The sequence below is a fragment of the Physeter macrocephalus genome, chromosome 13, assembly GCF_002837175.3.
Source record: "Physeter macrocephalus isolate SW-GA chromosome 13, ASM283717v5, whole genome shotgun sequence".
NCBI lineage: Eukaryota > Metazoa > Chordata > Mammalia > Artiodactyla > Physeteridae > Physeter > Physeter macrocephalus.
The window spans coordinates 87,597,847-87,621,014 of NC_041226.1; the positions used below are offsets into that span (position 1 = coordinate 87,597,847).

Here is a 23,168-nt window from a genome sequence, read left to right on the forward strand (position 1 = left end):
CCTGGGTGCGGAGGGGCCGGCCCGCCCAGGGGCACACAGCCGAATGGGGCTGAGGGCAGCGGCTGGCACCCCAGGGAAGCCCTCGTGCCCCACAGGCCACCCCCCCCCGCCCGGGCAGCGCAGCGCGTGGGGCCGTTACCTCGCGGTTTGAGGTCATCGTCCTCCGACTCGGACTCTCCTTCGTCAGCCACAGCAATGGGGACAGCTTTCAGAGGGTGGGAGGGCGGCACGGAGTCCTGTGTTCAAGAACCAGAGTGAGGAAAGCTAGGGGGGTGAGGAGGCAGAGGGGCTGGGGTCAGAGGCCCATGTGCCTCCCCCGCTGGGGTTCAGGGTGGGGGGAGAAGCCCAGCCCCCCAGCCTGCACTGAGCCAGCCCATCTCAGCAGAGGACACCATGGAAAGAGAGGGCATTGGTGGCCTTGCCCTGGGAACTCCGTGACTTGTATTTTACTTACAATAATGAGTAGTAATAATTTAATTTATTTATAAAAAATTTGGGAAAAAACAGAAACACAGAAAAAAACAACAGGCAATCCAACTTTCCTGAGACAACCACTATTGATAGTCTGTCTTATCTACGTAGCGTTTTAACTGTTAATACACATACACCCTCAAAACAGGATTCGTATATACTTCTTCAGAGCTTGTTTCGTAAAAAATCATAAATACCTACCATGTCCACAAACGTATTCCATATACACATATCAAGCACCCAGTATGTGATGGTCACTGTCCAATGTGGAGAAGACAGCACTGCACACACAGACACACACACACACGCAGACACAAGCCTGGCCTACACACACATGCACACGCACGCACACACGCAGACACGCCTGGCCTACACACACGCGTACGCGTTCAGACACACCTGGCCTCCACGCACACGCACACAGACACATGCCTGGCCTACACGCACACGCACGCGCACACACACACGCAGACATGCCTGGCCTACACACACACACACACGCGCACGCACGCACACACGCCTGGCCTCCCGGGGCTCCAGGGCCGGATCTCTGACTGCTCCCCAAGGCCGGCTCCGCGCTGGGCTCACCCGCCCGCCTCCTTTAAGGGCTGCCACACACAGCCACACACACGCACACACGCCTGGCCTACACACACACACACGCAGACACAAGCCTGGCCTACACACACATGCACACGCACACGCACGCACACACGCAGACACGCCTGGCCTACACACACGCGTACGCGTTCAGACACACCTGGCCTCCACGCACACGCACACAGACACATGCCTGGCCTACACGCACACGCACGCGCACACACACACGCAGACATGCCTGGCCTACACACACACACACACGCGCACGCACGCACACACGCCTGGCCTCCCGGGGCTCCAGGGCCGGATCTCTGACTGCTCCCCAAGGCCGGCTCCGCGCTGGGCTCACCCGCCCGCCTCCTTTAAGGGCTGCTCAGTGCCCCGCGTGTGCCTTGCCTGGTGGGGGGCGGGAGGTTTCCAGGCGTTTCCCCCAGAGAGGTGGCTGCAGGACCATCACCAGGGGCTCTCCATAGGCCAGGGAGGGTGTGCCCCGCCCCACGGCCCTGGGCTCACCCGAGGCCTACAAACTCCCTGAGGGAGGGCCGCCCTCCTTCCAGTCACCTCTGTGTCTCCGGGCCCTGACACAGGGCTGGGGCTCAGCGGGCATTAGCTGACACGAGCTCCTCAAAGCCAGCTGGGAACGCTGAGCAGGAACGGCCGCCGTCGGGGACCCACCGCCCTGCCCTCCTGGGCGTCTCCTCGGCTGGCGCCCGCACCCGCTCACCTGCTCTGAAAACTTGGGTGAGGGGCCTGGCGGCCGGGCCGCCAGCCGAGGCTCCAGGAACACCTCCTTCTCACAGGCATAGCACCACACCCGGAACGTGGTCAGGTTCACTGTCAGGTTGTGCTTTTTGGCCTAGAGGGCAAGATGCAAAATCAGAAGGATACAGTGGCCTAATGGGTGCCCAGGCCTGCCTCAGGGCTGCGTGAGCTCTCCGGCCTCAGGAAAAAGCCCCACCGGGTCAGAGGCCTAGAAGCTCAGGATCCGCTCCCCCGACAGGCCAGGAGCGCCAGGGGCTGCAGCAGCATTCTCTCTTGCTTCTTCGCAGTGATTCTTCCCATTTACACATATAACCACTGAAGCCCAGAGCGGTAGACGGCGCTGGGGGCGGCCGCAGCTGGGGTCTGAACTCTGGGCTGTGGGACCGCAGCGCCCACGCTCCCGGACACCACGCTCACCTGCGCGTGGATGGTGCTGTGGTCCGCGAAGGATTCTCCGCAGCCAACGTAGGAGCAGGCGACCTGCGGAGAGGGGTGGAGAGGAAAGGAGAGCGGACGGATGGGGCGGCCAAGAGGACGCTGCCAGCACAGCAAGCCAGTGCCCGTCTCCACCCAACAGGACCCACAGGCACCGAGGCCCTGCCGCCCTGCAGGAACATAGGTTTGCACAGCCAAGGTCCGCGCTGGGCAGGGATGGCCGCCACACAGCTGCCCCCGCCTCTGAGCTGCTGCTCTCCAGCAAGAAGCCAGGCAGGGTGGCAGCCAGATCCGGGCAAAGCTGAGGCCTGGCTGCTTGGCGCCCAGACCCACTCCCCCTCCACTTGTCCCTTTTTCACCAAAACCCCACTTCCTGAGGGGCCAGTTATCGGGACCCACACTTTGGGTGGGGATACTGGGCCTCACAGCCATTTTCTAACGGGGAACACTGAATCGGGCAGAGGCAGCTGGGGCCCGGTGCGGACCCCATGCCCCTCAGTGTCCCTGGTGACCTGCCTCTGGCCTTGCACTCTCCTCTCCCAAATCCACCCAGCTCCCAAGGCCCAGCTCAAGTGTCTCTCCTCTGTGGGCCTCCGCCCCAGCGATCAGCCTGCTTCTCCGTAGGAGTGCTTTGCTGTCATTTTCAGCTGTGGTCAGCACCGCACAGGCTGGTGAGGACCTTTCAATGAAACGACCTTTGGGCTGCGTCATAAAGGATGTGCCACTTTCTGCATCAGGTCCGTCTCTGTCTCTCTGGGGGGCCTGTGGGCTCCCAGGAGGTAAGACCACGCCTCGCACTTCTTGCTGTCCCCTGGGGGCCCAGACAGTGATTTGCAGTGTATTTTACACTGAGCAACAGGCCCAAAAGGAGGAGGCCAAAGCCCCGTGGGGGGCCCTATGTCTTCTGCAAAGACAGACTTTAACTATGGTACTTTCACCCCTGTGGGCTTTTTTGTTTCTCCTTGTATTTGTTTTCAAAGAAATTTTAAGTAACAGCCATTTTCAGTATGATATAAAATGCAATACATACTTGTAGAAAAGTTGGAAAACACTACAAAGTTACAAAGAAAAATGAATTACCCATAATTCTACCCCCCAGAGAAAACTGTCACATGTTGATACATCTACTGTTACTCTTTTTAGTAAGCAGTAATAATCACGACCAGATTTTCCTGGACACTGTCTACCGGCCACACACCCTGTTAAGACCAGCACAGGCATCATCTCGTCAAATTCTACCCTAAGGTGGGTCTGCAAGGAGGGGGCAGTTATCAGTGCTGTGGCCTCTACTTTACAGACGGGGAAACAAAGGCCCGGGCCAGGGCTCAGAGCCAAGATGCTATATCATCTGTCACACACACACACACACACACACACACACACACACACACACACACACACACACACACACACACACACACACACGCAAGGACAAAACTTTGCCTTTAATGCCGATGGGATCATTCAGTCCAGAGTCTTCTCCAACTTGCTTTCTCCTCTTGGCATCTTTAATGGCTGCCAGGGCAGCCAGGCCGGGGGCTCGCAGACTCTGGGGCCCTCTTGGCTTGGGCTTGGGAATCACACCCAAGACATCCATGCCCTGTGTCCCTGCCCAAGGTTCCCAGCCGTGCCCATGGGGGACATATGTTCCCACCCCAGAGTCTGGACCCAGCTCCCCACCTCAGACAGCTGCAAGGATACTTTACCTGGAGACAGGCCCACAGGTTGGGTCCGGAAACACCGCATGACTGACAGGTGCCCTGTGTGAGGTGCGGAGAGAGAGGAAGAGAAGGGCGTGAGCGGCCTGTTGGATGTGCACTGACGGATGCACCTGAAGGTCTCTGCTTAGAGGCTTTGCCTCAGAAAGGCCCCCGCTGGCCCACAGGGGCACTTTAAATTTTAATGTTTGAATTTTGTTTTATCATGTTCCTGTGAAAACATTTTCAATACAATCATTTAAAGCCTAAATAAACAGACGCCATAATATGCTCCCTCAACACACCTTCTACTCTTCCTTCGTTGCATTTATTTATTTAAGCCTTTCTCCCCACCTAGACTATGGGCTCCGTGAAAGAAGGATGGTCTGTTTTGCTTACCCCTGCGACTTCACAGAGAGCCTGCTGCAAATCAGGAGATCAATATATTTGCTGACCACAGAAAACACCCAGGTTTCTGGTGGTCTGGATGACAGAGCCTGCTTCTTGTCTGCCAATATCTCTCCTCCCTGCTTTAATACAAGAATCCATGAATTTAGGCTGAGCACATGGCCAGCCACCCGCAGACTGTGTGTCCCAGCCCCTGCTGTGATCATGGGGCTCAGTTCTAGTCAATAGTATGACAGCGAAAAGCGACATGTGCCACTTCTGAGTTTTGCATAACCCTTGCTCTTTCTCCTCTTTCCATTGGCTGGAATGCAGATGTGATGGCAGGAAGTGAAGCAACCACTTTGGACCTGGAGATGAAAGCCATGTGTTAAGAATGGCAGAGCCACTCTATCAGTGCTACCTATGTCTGGACTCTTCAGTGACAGAAAAGTAAACTTCTATCTCATTTAAGCCACCGTATCTCAGGGTCTCTTTGTTATAATTTAAACTGTCCTAAGTAATTTTGTCTGTGCCTGTCTAGAACAGCAATCCCCAACTGAGCCTCCACAATACCCAACGTGTCTCTGCCAGTTGTGAGATGAATTCTAAGCGCTGGTAGCAGTTACAGAGTACTTAATCAGAGTGAGAGCTGACCTCTGGTGAGGGATCACAACAGTCCAAGCAACCAGCTAAGTTTTTTACACCTTGCTCATGTAACCCCCACCACAGACTGTGCAGCAGGTCCCATCAAGATCCCCTTCATAAGATGAGAAACTGAGGCTCAGAGAGGTCACGACCCTACAGAGCAGAGTCAGAAGGGGAAGCTGAGGAGCCGGGGTCATCAAACTTCCCAGTTTCCTCCCAAGGGTGACCACGTCGACCCCCAGGCCTCCATGGGAACTTCTTCGTCTCAGTAAGCCCAGATTTTGGCTGTTTGTAAAGAGCCTGAATGTGGGACTCTCACTAGGGTGGAGGTGACACAGCTCATCCCATACAACAGGGCAGAGATTTGCAATCTGTGACTTAGGGTCTCTTGCTAAGGATGCTACGGCTGGCTAGAGATCAGTCTGCTTAGTGGACTCAGAGCCACAGCTCTTGACCTTTCCAAATCTGTCATCTCTTTTGTGATTTTCTGATTTCACAGTTCACTCCCATCTTCCCAAGTTTTTTTTTTTCATTTCAGTCATTCGAATGATAAAAGTATTGTATAATTAACAATTTAAATGATACACAAACACTGTACATAATGTGCAGTATATTATATACAACACATATATTCTGTATATAATATGTAGTATATGCAATACATATATGCTGTAATAATTTGAAGTATATCCCTCCATATCTTCTTCTTATATAAACATATATGCATAGATGGGGGGGTGTGATTTCTAGTAAAAGTAAGATCATACTATACAAATTTTTCGGTAACAGGCTTTTGTCACCTATTTGTGGTCATCCTTCTAGTCTGTACACAGAGACCACATCTCACTCTTTGCAATAAGTACATGGTGGCACACACTATGGGCACAGACACCACAATCTGTTCACTCATTCCCTTCTTGACGAATATGCAGACTGCCACCAGTATTTTCCTTTTACAGATAATGCTCAATAGATACTGCTGTATTTGTAACGGTTACTACATTTCTACTAGATAAACTCCCAGAGGTGGCACTGCACCCCTAAAGCCACAGTAATGCCTAACCCCACTACCACGCCTGGTCTGCCTCCCTCCCTTGGTCAGCTCTGAGTGAGAGCAGCTTCTGCTTTGCCCATCTGAAAATGGTGTCATGTTGCTTTCTCTGGCAATATCCTTAACCATCAGAGAAGTCAGGCATCTTTTTTCAAGAGTTTCTCGGCCATTTGCATTTCCTCCATTTTGAGCTACCTGTTCAATCCCTGCCCCTTCTGGGTATTTTATTTTATTTTATAAATTTTATTTATTTGTTTGTTTGTTTATTATTTTTTATTTATTTATTTATGGCTGCATTGGGCACGCAGGCTTCAGTAGTTGTGGCACGTGGGCTCAGTAGTTGTGGCTCGCGGGCTCTAGAGCGCAGGGTCAGTAGTTGTGGCGCACGGGCTTCGTTGCTCCACAGCATGTGGGATCTTCCCGGACCAGGGCCCGAACCCGTGTCCCCTGCATTGGCAGGCGGATTCTTAACCACTGCGCCACCAGGGAAGCCCCTTCTGCGTATTTTAAAACAAACATTGGTTTCATTTTGTAGATTTCCAAAAGGCTGCCACGTCCCAGCCCAGTCTTTCCACGTTTTGCCTCCCTCTCCCCACCTCGGCTATCTCCTCCCTGCTCTCAGATTCGCTGAGAAAGCCTCTCAGTTTGTCTCACTTATTCCTTTGTGCAGACTCAGGACGAGACCCAGCATTAGACTGTGCAAATGCACCACAGTCTCGCCCTGCCCCTCCTCCTGACCACACTGAAACCGTGCCCCTTAGGGTTAACAGAAATTGGTGATTAACAGAAATTGAACTTGTCTTACAGGATAGCAGCTAAGGAAACAGCTCCTTAAAAAGCCCCTCTGCTTTGAGCCTGCCTTCACTGAGCAAGCTTGTCTTAATTATTTTTCTCAAATTGCATACCCTCCAAGCTTCCCGTAGCCTATATATCACAAGACTCCTTAACAACCCCTATAGATAACAGCTCTAACAGCTCTGATGTACGGGTCACTATAGGAATAGGGGCTTAAGCTGTTTTTCACAAACCTGGAGTCAGCTCTTGTCCAGTTTGAGCTGGCTTAGACTGGTTGGGACCACTGACCCTAAAACTGGGCCTACGTAAGTGTCCGACGAATGACCTTTTGTCGTCAGAGGGCCAAAAACTCCACCCTCAGATCATGCTAGGCGCCTCCATTTTTGAACACACATCCCAGGAAGAAGGATGTAACTCAGATAACACCTGCGCAGAACACCGATTACCTCACCTTTCCCCACGCCTAGAACCACCCTGCTTCTTTAACCCATAAATACCCCAAGCCCCTCGCCTTCGGGGAGGTGGACCTGAGACTTGTTCTCTCATCTCCTCGCTTGGCTGCCTTGTGAATAAATCCTTTCTCTGCTGCAAACCTCGGTGTCTCGGCGTTTGGCTTGATGCATGCTGGGCAAACAAACTTGGTTCAGTAACAGCCAGCGAAACTACTTCAAAAGAAGCCATGGGTTCTTTGAAGAATCGCGCCCTCATGCGGGCCCAGGCTAAACGAGCTCAGGCCAAAAGCCACCCAGAACCTGCTGGTGCAGGGAGGCTCAACGACCAGCATTAGGTGCCTAGAAAGAAGACAAGGAAATATGTCTAGGAATCTGACCCACCCCCACTTCTGGGAATGGCCCCTACACATGGCTCTTCCCCTGAACACAATGACACCGTACTGGCAGAAGGCTGCAAAGGGCCCAGATGTCCACCCACAGAGGATCAGCTACGGAGTGCACACAACGAACGTGATGCAACTTCAAGATAAACCATGAGATCTACGTGCCGAGGCCAAAGAGCTCCAAGATACGCTGCCCTGTGAATAAAGTACGTTACGAAAATAGCTACAGTACACTACCTTTTATGTAATAAAGGGGAAAATGAAAAATAAGTATTCCCATAAAAAAACTCTGAAAAGATACAAAAGAAACTAATGTCCCTGGTTACATGAGGGTGGAATGGAGAAGGTGGCACAGGGCAGGTGGGGGGGGTACTTCCTGACATTCTTCTTCTTACTTTGTTGCATTTTTGAACCACATGTTAACCTATTTAAAAAAATTTAACTTAACAAACAGACAACAACACATCTTCCCTATTCAAAGTGGCCCACCTTCTCTCTCTGAGGCTCCCTGAGCCCTTCACAGGTCACGTGTGCAAAAATGCCCGTGGACACTCAGAGTCTGACTCATTCCCTGCCTTGCACCTGCTCCAACCACTAATGGACAGAGCATCAGTGTTCCCAAATGGACTGGTCCACATGGTAATTAATGGCTGTTAGGACACAGCCCCCGGAAGGCCTCCTAAACAGGCGCCCGCTTCAGAAATGTTTGTGCCCCAGGAATGTGGTGGCCCTGGGTGTGGGCCTCAGCCCCGTAAGGTCTGACCCTTTACCTTGGATTTGAGCAGCAAGTCCTCTTTGGTCACCTCCCCTATCGAGTCAAGATGAGGGCAAAGGTCCCCGGAGTCCCCCATGCTGGCCTGGGCTTACCTACAAGAAAACACAAGGAATCCTGGGTTAATGGCAGCCACTGCCGGCCAGAGGCAGGGGAGGCCGGTGGTGAAGTGCAGCGCTGCCACATACCAGCCGGTGACCCAGGGAGGCTACTTCACCTCTCTGAGCCTCACCCTCCCTGCCTGAGAACTGCGGAGGGAGATAACACGCACTCTGGTGGGTTGCTCAGAGGACTCATGAAGATAATATACGTCATGGGTTGCTCAGAGGACTCATGAAGATAATATACGTCAAACGCCTGGCACAGGGCTGGCACAGGGCTGGCACGGGGCTGACGTAGGGAGAGCAGGTGCTGGGGTGATGATCAGGAGTCAAGCGCTGGGTGTGACGATTAAAAGTGCCCACAGGGAAGATGCAAGGGTCCTGCCTACACTGGGGAAGCTGCATGTCAAGGAATCTAAAACCGTGGTACTTTTATTAAAAGAGACCAGACCCATGACCGGGAGACGACTCTACCCAAGGGGGCAGCAGAGGGCTGGGTGGAGAGGCTGGATCTCAAAACCAAGTAGAAAGGCAAGAAGCAGATGTTGACCTCAGTCTTCTCTAAGCAAGCGAGACGCCTCTTCTCAAGAGCTTCTGAGAGGCCAGGTGCCCCACGGGCCACTTATCTCACTTCCTATGAGAAAGCCCACTTAAGAGAAGAATCCTTAAACACCACGATACTAGAGGAGGCCATCAGAGCAGCAGCTCCTCCGGAAAATGTTTCCTGAGAAGGAGCAAGTCAGAGAGAAGGGCGGGCAAACCAACCTAGGAAGAGGTCGGAAAGATGTTCCCTAAAGCATCAAATGGTGGCGTATCTGGGTGATAGATTTCACAATAGCTTTGTTGTTTTTTTACAATGATACAAGCTTATTATAAAAACAAAACTCAGATGATGTTAAAAAAAAAAAAGTACAGGGGCTTCCCTGGTGGCGCAGTGGTTGAGAGTCCGCCTGCTGATGCAGGGGACGCGGGTTCGTGCCCCGGTCCGGGAGGATCCCACACGCTGCGGAGTGGCTGGGCCCGTGAGCCACGGCCGCCGAGCCTGCGCGTCCGGAGCCTGTGCTCCGCAACGGGAGAGGCCACGGCAGTGAGAGGCCCGCGTACCGCAAAAAAAAAAAAAGTACAAAGTATAAAGTAAAATTGCTGATGATACTGTGGCAAACTTCCTTCCTGACACTCTTCTGGTTAAAATTTCTCTCTTTTTTTAAATCAGAAGGAAAAAAGCTATTTCTGTTTTGAAAAACAAATGCTTCCTTTGAGGGAACTCCTTGGTGGTTATAGGTAGCTCTGTATTTTGACTGTGGTGGTAGTTACGTGGCTCTACGTGTGTGTAAAACTGCTCAGAACTGAACACACACACACACACACACACACACACACACACAAATGGGTGCAGGTAAAACTGGTGAAATCTGAATAAGCTCCGTGGGTTGTACCAGTCACTTTGCTGGTCATGGCACTGTGTTACAGATACACCAGAGATGTGTTACCACTGGGGGACACTGGGTGAAAGGTACATGGGACCTCCCAGCACATTGCTGGCGACTTACTGTGAATCTATAATTATTTCAGAAGAAAATGTTTAAAAAGAAATAACTAAGTAAATGCTTCCACAACCCAATATTTTAGCAGAAATTGTACCCAGGAACCTGGCTTTTGATTCTAGCTCCAAACTATTACCAAGAAAGGTCCAACCAATCAAAGATGTAGGTGGAGCCAAAAGTGCTTTAATCAAAGGCACAGGCTGTGCATCCACCAGAGGGAGGTGGACACCCCCAGGCAGCCTCCTGTAAGCCCCCTCCTCACTCCAAATGGTCAGCCGGGGGTGAACTGGCCCAGACCCCCAGCCAGAACAGGAGTGATTGGGACTGATCAGGGGCCGGGTCCCAGACTAAGTGCTTTCCGTGTATTCTTTCATTGAAAACTTCCCCCGGCAATCTCTGAGGCAGCTGTGTTTTGCCCCATTTTGTAGATGAGGAAACAGGACACTTCTGGTCTCAGGTCTTGCAAACAGGAGCACCAGGGCTCAGGCCGAAACCCAAGCTGGTCAGACTCTTGAGGCTCTCTCTTTGGAACTTACGGAAAATGTAAACATGCAGATGCAGACGGGGGTGTAACACACCCCCGTGTACCCATCACCTGGCTTCACAATTAATCCATGGACAACCTTGCTTCATCTCAACCTCCCACTTCCTCTTTTTTTGCAGCAAATCTCAGACATCACGTCATTTCATCCGTGTATGTTTTTCTACGAGACTTGAAAAAAGAAAAAGTAAAAACAAACAAACATAACCACAATTCCATCATTTCACCTAAAAAGACAAATCCAAACTTCCTCCTTGGTCTGTGCATAAGGGCTACACCTGAGTGGAGCAGGCTGTGGGCCTACCTTTGTGCGAAGCGACAGTCCCAGGAAGAAGCCAGCATCCGCGTTCTCCGGTGACGGCCGACAGTGCTGGGCTGCAGTGGGCCGCGGTGAGTGCAGGCCTCTGGCAGGGAACCTAGAGGGACAAACCAGCACGCCTCATGTAGCTCCGTTACCTTAAAATCACTCTTAGCACCAACCAGGGGCTAAAAACAGCCCAGAATTCTTCCTGGGAGAGGAAAGTGAAGTTTTGGACATTTGGGGTATGCACAGGCTGGACACACTCCCCAGTCCAGCCACAGGGACAGTAAAAACACACCACTGAAGGGACAGTTGAAGAAGGCTTGGGTGGAGCTGGCAAACAGGGCCAGCCCCTCCTGGGGGGTGTTGGACCCTTCACTAGTCACTGCTGGGCGTTACCTTCGTGATCCCCGAGAGAGGGGTCTGCAAGAGAGGGCCACGGGGCCTCTCCAACTATTGCTCCCCATGGACAGAAGGATCCGCCCCTTCCAGGAGTGCCACTGAGACCCTCAGATCATCCTTTGAGCCTCCCAAGAACTTTGTACTGCTCAGAACCCCCGACCCTCGGCGACAGACACGGTCAGGTTCGTCCGCACATCACCAATGCTCCCCCTTCCTTGGTGGGCGACAGTTTCCCAGGTGTGGGCAGTTCATAGAGGGAGAGGCAGTTAGAAGCTATCATTTATTTATTTATTTATTTATTTATTTATTTATTGCGGTACGCGGGCCTCTCACTGCCGCGGCCTCTCCCGTTGCGGAGCACAGGCTCCGGACGTGCAGGCTCAGCGGCCATGGCTCACGGGCCCAGCCGCCCCGCGGCACGTGGGATCCTCCCGGACTCGGGCACGAACCCGCGTCCCCTGCATCGGCAGGCGGACTCTCAACCACTGCGCCACCAGGGAAGCCCTAGAAGCTATCATTTAAAATGGTCACATGACAATGACGGGGTTCAAGGTTCTAAATTCCCGTCCTCCTCCTTTGAACCCAGATTTTTAGTTTTTCGTTTCCACTGAGGCCAAGTGCGCTGGGTGGGTGGCAGCTCCACACTGTTTTAAGCTGCAGTATGTGGGTTTTTTGAGTATCTTTGGTATGTGCCCCATCGCTCCAGCTAGATGGCTGAGCCAGGTTATAAGCTTGACGCCCAGTGCCGTGAACATTGCCCCAGACAAGGATGACAGTGACAGGCCCACTCTTGACTCACGTGTGCAGTCAGACCACTTACGTTCCTGCAACTTCAGATAGAAAAAAAAAAAAAAAGCCCTGGGGCTGACAACCCTCTGTGTACTCTCACTGCCCGTTTTACAGATGAAGAAACAGAACTGGAGCTTAAGGAGCTAGGAACTTGGCCACGGTCGATCCTGGGCTAGTATGTGGGGGGCGGGGACCTGATCAGGTCTGTCCAGTGCAGAGCCTTGCTCTAAGTCAGGGGTCAGCAAAATCCTTCTCTAAGGGCCCAGGTAGTAAGCATTTAGGCTTTGCTGCCCACAGTGGTCTTAATCACATATTCTTCTTTGTTTCTGTTTTGGTTTATAATCCATTAAAAATATATTTAAAAAAAAATTCTTAGCTCGGGACTTTCCTGGTGGCGCAGTGGTTAAGAATCCTCCTGCCAATGCAGGGGACACGGGTTCGAGCCCTGGTCCGGGAAGATCCCACATGCCACGGAGCAACTAAGCCGGTGTGCCACAACTACTGAGACTGTGTTCTAGAGCCGGCGAGCCACAACATCTGAGCCCACGAGCCACAACTACTGAAGCCCACGTGCCTGGAGCCTGTGCTCCGCAACAGGAGAAGCCACCGCATTGAGAAGCCCGCACACCGCAACGAAGAGTGGACCCCGCTCACCGCAACTAGAGAAAGCCTGCGTGCAGCAACGAAGACCCAATGCAGCCAAAAAAAAAAAAATTCTTAGCTCGAGGGCCTGACGAAACAAGCCCGGCCTGCTGTCACAATTAGCCGACCCCTGTTCTAAGTCACTGTGCACCGGGCCTCACCAAAAGCAAGCCCGATCACTGGCATTCCACATTCCACCGCACACAAATGCCCACCAGTTTAAGTAAGGCAGAGAGCAAAGAACAGTCAAGAGGGTTGACTTGGCTCCAGATTTTCTCTAAGTAAGTCATCAAGGGTGTGTGCAAAGACAGAACGACAAAGACATCCACTGTAGCACTGTTTATAATGGGGGGAAACTGGACATAATCTAAGTGAACAACAGGCAATTGGATAAATAATAACACAACCGTGCACTGTTGTACTACGTTGCCATTGAAAATGATGATGAATGTTGAATCTTCCTATCCATGAAATTAAATTAGATCTAAATAAATGGAGAGATATACCATGTTCACAGACTAGCACACTTAATATTGTTAAGATGTCCGTTCTCCCCAAATTGATCTACAGATTCAATGTAATCTCAATCGAAATCCCAGCAGGCTTGTTTGTAGAAATTGCCGAGCTGATTCTAAAGTTTATAAGGGGTCTTCCCTGGTGGTGCAGTGGTTAAGAACCCTCCTGCCAATGCGGGGGACACGGGTTCAATCCCTGGTCCAGGAAGATCTCACATGCCATGAAGCAACTAAGACCGTGCGCCACAACTACTGAGCCTGCGCTCTAGAGCCCGCAAGCCACAGCTACTGAAGCCCGTGTGCCCTAGAGCCCGTGCCGCCACTACTGAAGCCCCCGCACCCTAGGGTCGGCGTGCCGCAACTACTGAAGCCCACACGCCTAGAGCCTGGGCTCCACAAGAGAAGCCACCACAATGAGAAGCCCACACGCTGCAATGAAGAGTAGCCCCTGCTTGCCGCAACAAGAGAAAGCCTGTGCACAGCAATGAAGACCCAACACAGTCTAAATAAATAAATAAATAATAAATAAATAAATAAATTTTTTTCATTAAAAAAAATAAAATTTATAGGGAAAAGCAAAAGACCTAGAATAGCCAAAACAATTTTTGAAAAGAACAAAGTTGGAAGACTTATACCACTTGACTTAAGACTTTCTTTAAAGCTACAGTAATCAAGTCAGTGTGGCATGGGCTCAAACACAGACATACAGCTCAAGGGAACAGAGTAGAGAGTCTAGACCCACACATTTGTTGTCAATTGATTTCCAACAAAGGTACTGATATAATTCATTATTATTATTATTATTATTATTATTTTTATTTTGGCTGTGCCAAGTCTTAGTTGTGGCGTGCAGACTTCCTAGCCACGGCATGCAGACTCTTAGTTGTGGCGTGCGGATTGCTTAGCCGCGGCATGCGGACTCTTAGTTGTGGCACGCGGGATGTAGTTCCCTGACCAGGGATAGCACCTGCTCCCCCTGCATTGGGAGCATGGAGTCTTACCCACTGGACCACCAGGGAAATCCCAAGGTACTGATATAATTCAATGGGCAAAAGATGGTCTTTTCAACAAATGGTACTGGAACAATGATATCCATATGGTAAAAAAAAAAAATGAACTTTAACCCCTACCCTACATATCGTATACAAAAATTATTTAGAAATGAATCACAGACTTTATGTAATTGGTGGTCAGTAGAGGGTTTAAAAGATCTTCCCTTTCTTCTCATTCTTTTCCATGGTTCTCAAAGAGTTTGGTTGTTCGAAAGTACACTGCTGAGCTTTCCAGTTTGCTTTCTCATCTTCATATTGATGACATTTTTCCTCTAATTCTTTGTGCAGCGCTTCCAAATTCTTTTTCATTTGCTCATGGCGCCGCTGGAGCTCAGCTTCAGAGCCCTTCAGCTTTTGAACTTTTCTTTGGCCTTCATCTCCAACACCTGCTCCATCTCCAACTTCATCTTAGCTACAAGCTCCCTTCTTTCTTCTTCCACTTGTGCCAGGGGGCTCTTAGGAAGCTGCCTTTTGTTCTTCTTGTTATCAACTCCATTGTACACAGCTGCAGGTTTTCTGCTTCTGCAGTTCTCACAGCGCACGTTACCAATAACATTTTTCAAGTCCTGCATGTGTGTTCTTAGCAACACATTTCTTAGAATTGTCAAATCCCAATGTTTACCACTTTTAACTTCAGCAATACCCCAAGGATACCGCCTTCCTCTGACCCTTTTGCCATTAACCTTGATGACAGTATTGCTACCTTCCACAGCAAGAGGTCCTCCATGTTTTTAACAAGTTTTTCTTCTTCCTCATCATCTGTTTCTGGAAATGCACGTATTTTAATTTTATAGTTTCGGGTTTCTTTCATCATCTGTTTTCGAAACTGTTGGCACTTCTCTGGTGTGAGCTTTGGCAATAAGTGGGATAATACTCACTTTTTCATGCAAACAAACACTTCATAAACTCGATATCCAATGGTTGAAGTCCACGTCTTGAAGGAGCAACGAAGTGTAAACAACACTGCATCTTGCTGTCCAGCATCTAACATCTGTTCACTCGAGATTCTGCACTTAGGTGGTCCTCGAACGTACTATCAATGCAGTCAGTAGCAGGCTGTCAGCAGTTACTATGGCCAACTGCACCTCCAAACCCCAGGGCATCAACTATTGTGAGCAGCAACTGAACACCACCTTCTTTGAAGAAAACTTTGGATTGCTCCACCTATACGGTCTTTTCTATTCTATGGAAGGACCTGGATGCTCTGGAGAATATAAATCCGTGAGGAACAACGAGTTGGTTAACGTAGAACCCTAAGTGTGAATTCAACCGCTCTGTTCACTGATTGCTGTATACTTGATGTGGGAGATCTGCAAACCCCACAGAGCCCTCAAGGTCCGTCTGCTGAGTCACCACGGTGCTGCGGGTGACCTCCCCTCCACCGCAGCCCCGGACCTCGCCCTGACCCTCCCGTTGACCGACAGCCCCTCCAGGGCCAGCCTGGGCACGGAACAGCCCGCCAATTCTCCGGATCACAGGCTTTAAGCAAACAAATTAAAACTCTGAAACTTCTAGAAGAAAAAACAGGAGAAAATCTTGGCGACTTTGAAGCTGGCGAAGGTCTCAGGACACAAAAGGCATTAATCATAAAAGGAAACATTGATGAACTGGACTTTTTCAAAATTAAAACTTTTTCTTTTCAAAAGATGCTGTTAGGAAAATGAAAAGACAAGCTACAGGCTGGGAGAAAACGTTCACGAAACCTGTATCTGACAAACGTCCAAAATATATAAAGAACTCTTACAACTCCCAAAAGGATACATGGTCCAATTTTGTTAAACGGACAAATGATCGAACAGATACTTCACCAAGTAAGAACAGCCAACGAGCCCATGAAAACAAGCTCAACATCATCTGCCATCAGAGACATGCGAGTTAAAACCATGAGATAACATCTCACACACCCAAGAATATCTAAAACTAATAACCTACGTTACCAGCTGTTGCTGAATTTGTAAAGGAATTCTCATATATTCTGACAGGAGTGTTAAGTGGTATAAAAAGCTTTGGAAAACAGTTTAGCAGTTTCCTACAAAGTTAAGCTTATACTTTTCATAGGATCCTGCAATTCCTCTCTTAGATATTTTCCCAGGAGAAACGAAAAACATGCATCTACACAAAGACTTGTACACAGACACTCATAATAGCTTTATACATAATAGCCAAAAATTGGAAAGACCCTAAATGTCCAACAAACGGGCGACTGAAGCAAACTATTGGTATTTTCATATCATAGAATAATACATGGCATTATAAAGACCTACTGACACACACAGCAACATGAGTCAATTCCAGAAACATTAAACTGAGGAAAAGAAATCAAAGAAACAAAAAAGTACACATTATATGATTCTACTTTCATGAAAAATTTCAAAACAGACGAAACTAATCTGCAGTGATAGAAACTGGACCAGTCGTTGCCTGGGGCAGAAGGTAAGGCTACACTGCGAAGAGGCAAGAGAGAACTTTCTATGGTCTTGGAATGTTTTAGATGACATTATGCGAAATGAAATAAGCCGGACACAAAGGGACAAATACTGTACGACTCTACCTATACGAGGTCCCTAGAGGAGTCAAATTCATAGAGACAGACAGTAGAATAATGGTTGTCAGGGGTAGGGGGAATGGGGAGTTGATTTGTGGGTGCAGAGTTTCAGCTTGGGGAGATGGAAAAGTTCTGGAGATGGATGGTGGTGATGGTTGCGTAACACTGTGAAATACTTAACGCCAGTGAACTGTACACTAAAAAATGATTAAGATGGTACGTTTTATGTTATATGTATTCTACTGACATGTTGAAACTAAAATAAAATACAATAACTTTTAAACAAGTTGCAGAAGAATACATATAGTATGACACCATTAAAAAAAATCTGAAAAAGCTGGGACGGGGTATAATGAAGTAAAATACTCAATGACCAGGAAAGACACCGGTCCCCACTGGTGCCCTGCCATGCTGCTCACTGTATCTCTCCCTCTCTCATCCTTCAGGTGTCAGCTTCACTGTCTCCTGACCAGGTCCCCTGGCCACCCTGCTGAAGGCAGTCCCACCCTACCCCACTACTCTCTTTCAAGAAAGGCCCTCTGTCCATCCTGGCCCATACTTGACATGCTCTATAATCATTTTGGTCATTTATCCTATTTTTTTTTTTTTTTTTTGGCCACGCTGTACAGCAGGCAGGATCTTAGTTCCCAACCAGGGATCGAACCCGGGTCCCCTGCAGTGGAAGCGCAGAGTCCTAACCACTAGACTGCCGGGTTTTTTTGTTTGTTTTTTTTGTCTAATTCCTATCTTTCCTCAAGAATGTGAGTCCCCTAAGGGCAGGGATCTGTTTTATGCACTGCTGTATCCCAAATACCTAAAACAGCACCTGGAACACAGTAGCTTCTCAGTAAATATTTGCTGAATGAATTGGAAGTCAAAAAGCTATACAGATGCAAACTATTATACATAGAATGGATAAATAAGGTCCTACTGTATAGCACAGAAACGATATTCAATATCCTGTAATAAACCGTAATGGAAAAGAAAAAAAAGTCAAAAAGTTATAAAACGCTGTTATAGTAAAATTCCATTTTGGTAAAATAATTTTGTTTTTGCACCTACAGAAAGGGTGCTCTCCTCATCTCTGGGAGGATGGAGTCAAGTGATTTTTTTCCCTCTGTTTTTGCTTGTCTGCATTTTCTGCAACGAATTTGTGTTGCTTTTGTAATGTAGACCCTAATAGGTTACTTTTAAGTATAATTTTTAAAGTTTCGAAAATAGGAGGAGCACGTGTCCGGCCTCTTCGGTACGTGGGGTTGCCCCTCTTGCGTCTGTCCGTGCTTCTCTGCAGACTCCTGAGAGCACCCTGGGGGAGGAGAACCTCATCCCTTGGAGCTCTCCAGGCCCACAGAGTGTGAACAGGACACTTGAGGGCCATTTCAGAGAGGGGCAGCAGCACCTGAGTGGTCCCAGAAGCCCCAACAGAGGAAGTGCCTCAGCCGCTACCTGGATGGCTTGAAAGTACAACTCTTCACCCTGTGACTCATTCAGAAGAAGATTTGCTCTTACCACCTTTGTTTTTGCCTCATTAACTTCTGCGCTGGATTAAAAATTTTCATCTTCTCCTACCTATCCTGCAAAGAGAAAATGGCGTTTTTGTTTGGTTTTAATGAACTTAATATTCACCTCCATAGAAGCTGGAAAACACAGACAAACATAAAATGAAATGAAAATCACCTGTAATCCTTCTATACAGAAAAAAATTTGGTTACTGCTTTGCTAAGTCTTATTCATATGTATGAATATATAAATTTAAAAACTAAACCAGACTATAACAGATATAGTTTGTACACAGATTTTTTTGGTTTATATTATATACGTTTCCCACATCACTAGATTTCTTTTCAACAACTTCATTTCTAATGGCTGAATAACATTACACCACATACAGTTTAAGCTCTACAATACCTTACTTAACCATTCTCCTACTGCTGGACACTTAGGATATTTGTGGGCGTGTGTGTGTGTAGGTGTTTTGTTATTAGATATACGGCAGTGAGGAATATTTTAGAATATAAATCTTTGACTACATCTTTGACCACAGGAAAAATTACTGGGTCAAAATGTTTGTTTTGAAGGCACTAGATATATACTGACAGATTTTCCTCCAGAAAGATTATATAAATTTATCTGCCTCCCAACGGTGTGTGAGCAACATAGAAAGTTTAAGGTTTACTAACATTAGTTAAAAAGTTAATGGTTAAAAATCATTTTATACAAATAGACCCACAAACATAGAAAATAAACTTATGGTTACCAAAGGGGAAATTAGGAGGCTGGGATTAACATACACACCCTACTATATAAAATAGATAACCAACAAGGACCTATTGTCTAGCACAGGGAACTATACTCAATATTTTGTAGTAACCTATAAAGGAAAAGAATCTGAAAAAGAATACCTATATATATATAAACGTACCTACATGAATATATATATATATACCTACATACACAGATATATATACCTATGTACACCTATATATGTATGCATGTATAACTGAATCACTGCGCTATACACCTGAAACTAACATGACATTGTAAATCAACGATACTTCAAGTTTTAAAAAATCAGTTTACATACAGGGAAATGTCAAGTGGTAGTACCAAAAACTTTGCCTGCTTAATATTCCACGCAGGACCTGTGAAACATCTGAAGTGCATGAGTCTGCAAGGATCATACTTTACTGATCCCAGCCGTCTAAAAATTTTCATTTTGTTTTATCTTGGTCCCCAACCAAAACTGACCTCCTTAGGGTGATGGGAAAGAAGCCAGGCCCGGGCCCTGCCCTCATGGGGCGCAGAGTTCCCTGTTTCAACACCAGGGCACCTGGGTGCGGCCACAAGGGACGCTATAATTACTAACGGGAACCACCTTCCACCGCGCTCTTACTACACGTCAGCTCCTCCACACCCGTCATCCCGGGAGTTGTCTGTCATCACACAAGGCAGTTATGGAGACAGCTGGCCCTGCGTTCCACTCCTTGCTCTTGTCACTTGCAAGCTGTGTATCTTTAGCTAAATCACCCAACCCTCATCCAGGAAAATGGGGACAAAGACAGCAACTAGGGTAACTGAGAGGATGAAGTGGGACAATGCGTGGGAAGGATTTAATGACCTCTGATCACTTGGACTTGCAGGGCAGCTCAGAGTTTGTATTTATCTGCACAGCAACAAAGCTCAAAAAATGCTTAGTACTATAAATTGTGTTACTGGCCATGTTTTATAGATCTGGAAACTGAGATTGGTGGGAACGTAAGTCGCACGTCCTGCGTCAGCTTTTCACTCAGGGCTCCATTGCCCAGGACAGTGCAGGCCGACCAGCCCAGCCGAGAAATGTATAGTGTCCACCAAGTACGACACACAGCAGGTGACTTAACGCAGTTCTGGCTCTCGGTGACACTTTTAAAGATCCAAGCTCACCTCCTGGTGCTTTTAACATCAAAGTAAAGCCCTGAAAAGAGACCCAAGGGAATGGAGCAAATCCTTAAATAGGGTTCCTGTCCCAAGGCAGCCAGCACCTCTGCTTCTGGGCAAATCAATTCCCTTTCTCAACACAGGCTGAGAAACTGTTCCAGAGAAAAGGCACTAAAAAGACTGGACAAAATTGGATCCTGGATCAATGGGGAAAAGGACATTAGTGGAACAACTGACACATTTGAATATGGACTACATATTAGATAACAGTATTTGTTATGGACCCAATTGTGTCCCCCCCACCAATTCGTATGTTGAGGTCCTAACCTCCAGTACCTCAGAATGTAATCTTATTGGGAGATAAGGTCTTTAAAGAGGTAATTAAGTTCAGTGAGGTCTTTAGGGTGGGCCTTAATCCAACCTGACTGGTGTCCTTATAAAGAGGAGGAAATTTGGATACAAAAGGAGGCACCAAGGATGCACCCAGAGAAAAGACCATGTGAGGACACAGCAAGGAGGTCACCGTCTACAAGTCAAGGAGAGGCCTCAGAGAAACCAAATCTGCTGACATCTTTATCTTGGACCTCCAGCCTCCAGAACTGTGAGAAAATAAATTTCTGTTGTTTAAGCCACCCAGTCTGTGGACTTTATGGCAGCCCTGGGAAACTGATACAGTATTATGTCAATGTTAAAGTTTCTGAAGATGAAAACCATTTTCTGGTTATGTATTACACTGTCCTTGTTCTTAGATAATTCCTCCTGAAATATTTAGGGGCAAAGGGTCATGATATCTGCAACTTACTCTTCAATAGATCGGCAATAATGATTCTGGTGATAATGAGTGTATAAATATATAGACAGTAAACGGGGCAAGCATATTAATAATCAGTGAATACAGGTGAAGGGTATGAATGGGATTTCATTTCATTATTCTTTTCGCTTTTCTATAAGTTTGATGTTTTTCAAAATAGACACTTTTGAAAGAGTCCCTTTAATTCACTTAAGGTGGGAGCAGGGAGGGGTCTTTCGGAAAAGGTAACCCTAACTCAACAGCAGAAGCTCGAGTGCCTACTCTGAGCTAGGCACGATGCCCAGCACTTCACTACACACTCTTGGGTAAGGACCACTGTTTCTCATCTTATGCAGGAAGAACAGAGGCTCCGAGATGGGAAGCCACTTGCCTGAGACCACAGAGCAAGGAAGCGGTGCACTGGGAAGTGAGCCAGGTGGGGCCCGCCTTCACAGCCCTTCCCACCCTTCCCTCTGTGCAAATAAATGGAGTGCACACGGCAGGCGTTTAATAAAGCCTGAAAGGGAAAGATACGTGTGCTGCTGAGAGGCCTGGATGCGGGAATGGGCCTTCTTGAGAGCCGCGGCTCCGCTGTGCTATTGCGAATCACCGCCCCACAGCCAGCGCCCGAGATGCCAGCCAGAGGGGTTGCACCTCCACTACAGTGACCCCAGGGCACCTCTCCCTCCTGACCCACCAGACCCACCTCCTCTCTCGGGGACGAGAAAGCAGGAAGAAAGGAGGCAGGCCGGTCGGTCTGGCACTGAGCCCACCCATCGCAGGCCCCGGACGGGACTTCCAAGATGCTTCATCCTGAATAAGGGCAGGCACGTCCCCCCTCCCCGGGGCCTGCACAGAGTGACGGGGAAAGGAACCCACCTCAACCCCACGCAGGAGCGCAGGCAGTGAGGCAGCACATCTGGGCCTGGCACAGCTGCTGCGACCAGGCCTCAGGTGGCCATTACTCATCACTTTCCTAGGGGTTCTGGCTACATCCTCCTGCCACCTAAGAGCCCAGTTCCTCAGGATGGGAAGGTGATGCTACCAAGCCCGCCCCCAACACAAGGACCCCACCTGCCCTGATCCGCACCACACTGGCCAGTCCACACCCCACACACCTGTGCCCGCACCCCTCCATGCTGCCCTCCGCCCCACAGAACACGTACCTCTTCCCTCCCTCGTGCCTTCTCTACATTCTACTTCCAAGCAACCCCATTTTCCCCAAATCCCAGATACATCCCTTCCTTTAACCAGTCTTAATTCACTGAGTCCACCATCTTTCCGACTCTCAAAGCAGGACCCTCAAACCTCCTTCCCTGCCAAGCCCTGCCTGCCGCCGCCCGGAGTGGCCCTGTGTACTGGAATGGGTACTACTAGCCCTCACTAAATCCTCACCACCATTCTGGAGGTCAGGCAACACTGAGAACTAAACCCATCTCCACCTCCATCACTAAAGGAGGAAAGACGGAGGCTCGGAGAGGCGAGGTGACTGGCAGGGGGCCACACAGCTACTGAGCAGCTGAGCCAGGGTTCAAACCCAGGACTGCCTGCCCCAAAGTCAGTGCTCTGAACTGTCGGCTCTACCAGCTCCCAAACAGCCCTGGCCAGACTGGGGTGGGATGACCTTTACATCCTTGAACCCACACCCCCACACCCCCAGAGCAGCTTCCCCTGGCCTCCCTCACGAGTACCTCTTCTGAGTCATTCTTCACACAGCATTTTTCTGCTCAACTTAAATTCCTTAAGTTTAGGATAACATCTCTTCATGGCCCGAAACCTGGTACTGCACTTTGTTCCGGGGTCCACAAGAGTCTGTTAATGGGGTTTGTGGCTGCCCCACGCTGGCAGTCCCTGGGGCTTAACAGGCGGGAGGCAGTGACTGGCCACGGTCACTGAGAAGCTGCAAACCCTGGAGTAGGTCTAAGCAGAAACTCAGACTAGGACCCCTAAAACCACCAAGCAGGAAAGGATCAGAGAGGTTCATGCCAAGGTCACACAGCCGGTAAAAGGCACAGCAGGGACTCTGGTGGGGAATCTGGCTCAGAGAAGGGAAGTTTCCTGGCCAGACTCACACAGCAA

At 48.9% G+C, this 23,168-nt stretch overlaps 1 protein-coding gene and 1 pseudogene across 1 annotated transcript in view; both read right to left on the reverse strand.

Annotated features, from left to right (window-relative positions):
* Positions 1 to 23,168, reverse strand: part of USP20 (ubiquitin specific peptidase 20) — a 32,730-nt gene that overhangs the window by 7,053 nt on the left and 2,509 nt on the right. Inside the window, exons 2-8 of the mRNA XM_055089391.1 lie at positions 10,941 to 11,052; positions 10,632 to 10,807; positions 8,449 to 8,545; positions 3,975 to 4,028; positions 2,251 to 2,313; positions 1,796 to 1,927; positions 140 to 236 (exon numbers count right to left, since the gene is read on the reverse strand). Of these exons, the coding sequence (XP_054945366.1) occupies positions 140 to 236; positions 1,796 to 1,927; positions 2,251 to 2,313; positions 3,975 to 4,028; positions 8,449 to 8,529 (427 nt within the window). The 5' untranslated portion in view covers positions 8,530 to 8,545; positions 10,632 to 10,807; positions 10,941 to 11,052. The remainder of the gene's footprint in view (positions 1 to 139; positions 237 to 1,795; positions 1,928 to 2,250; positions 2,314 to 3,974; positions 4,029 to 8,448; positions 8,546 to 10,631; positions 10,808 to 10,940; positions 11,053 to 23,168) is intronic.
* On the reverse strand, positions 14,488 to 19,803 carry LOC102978914 (septin-7-like; annotated as a pseudogene).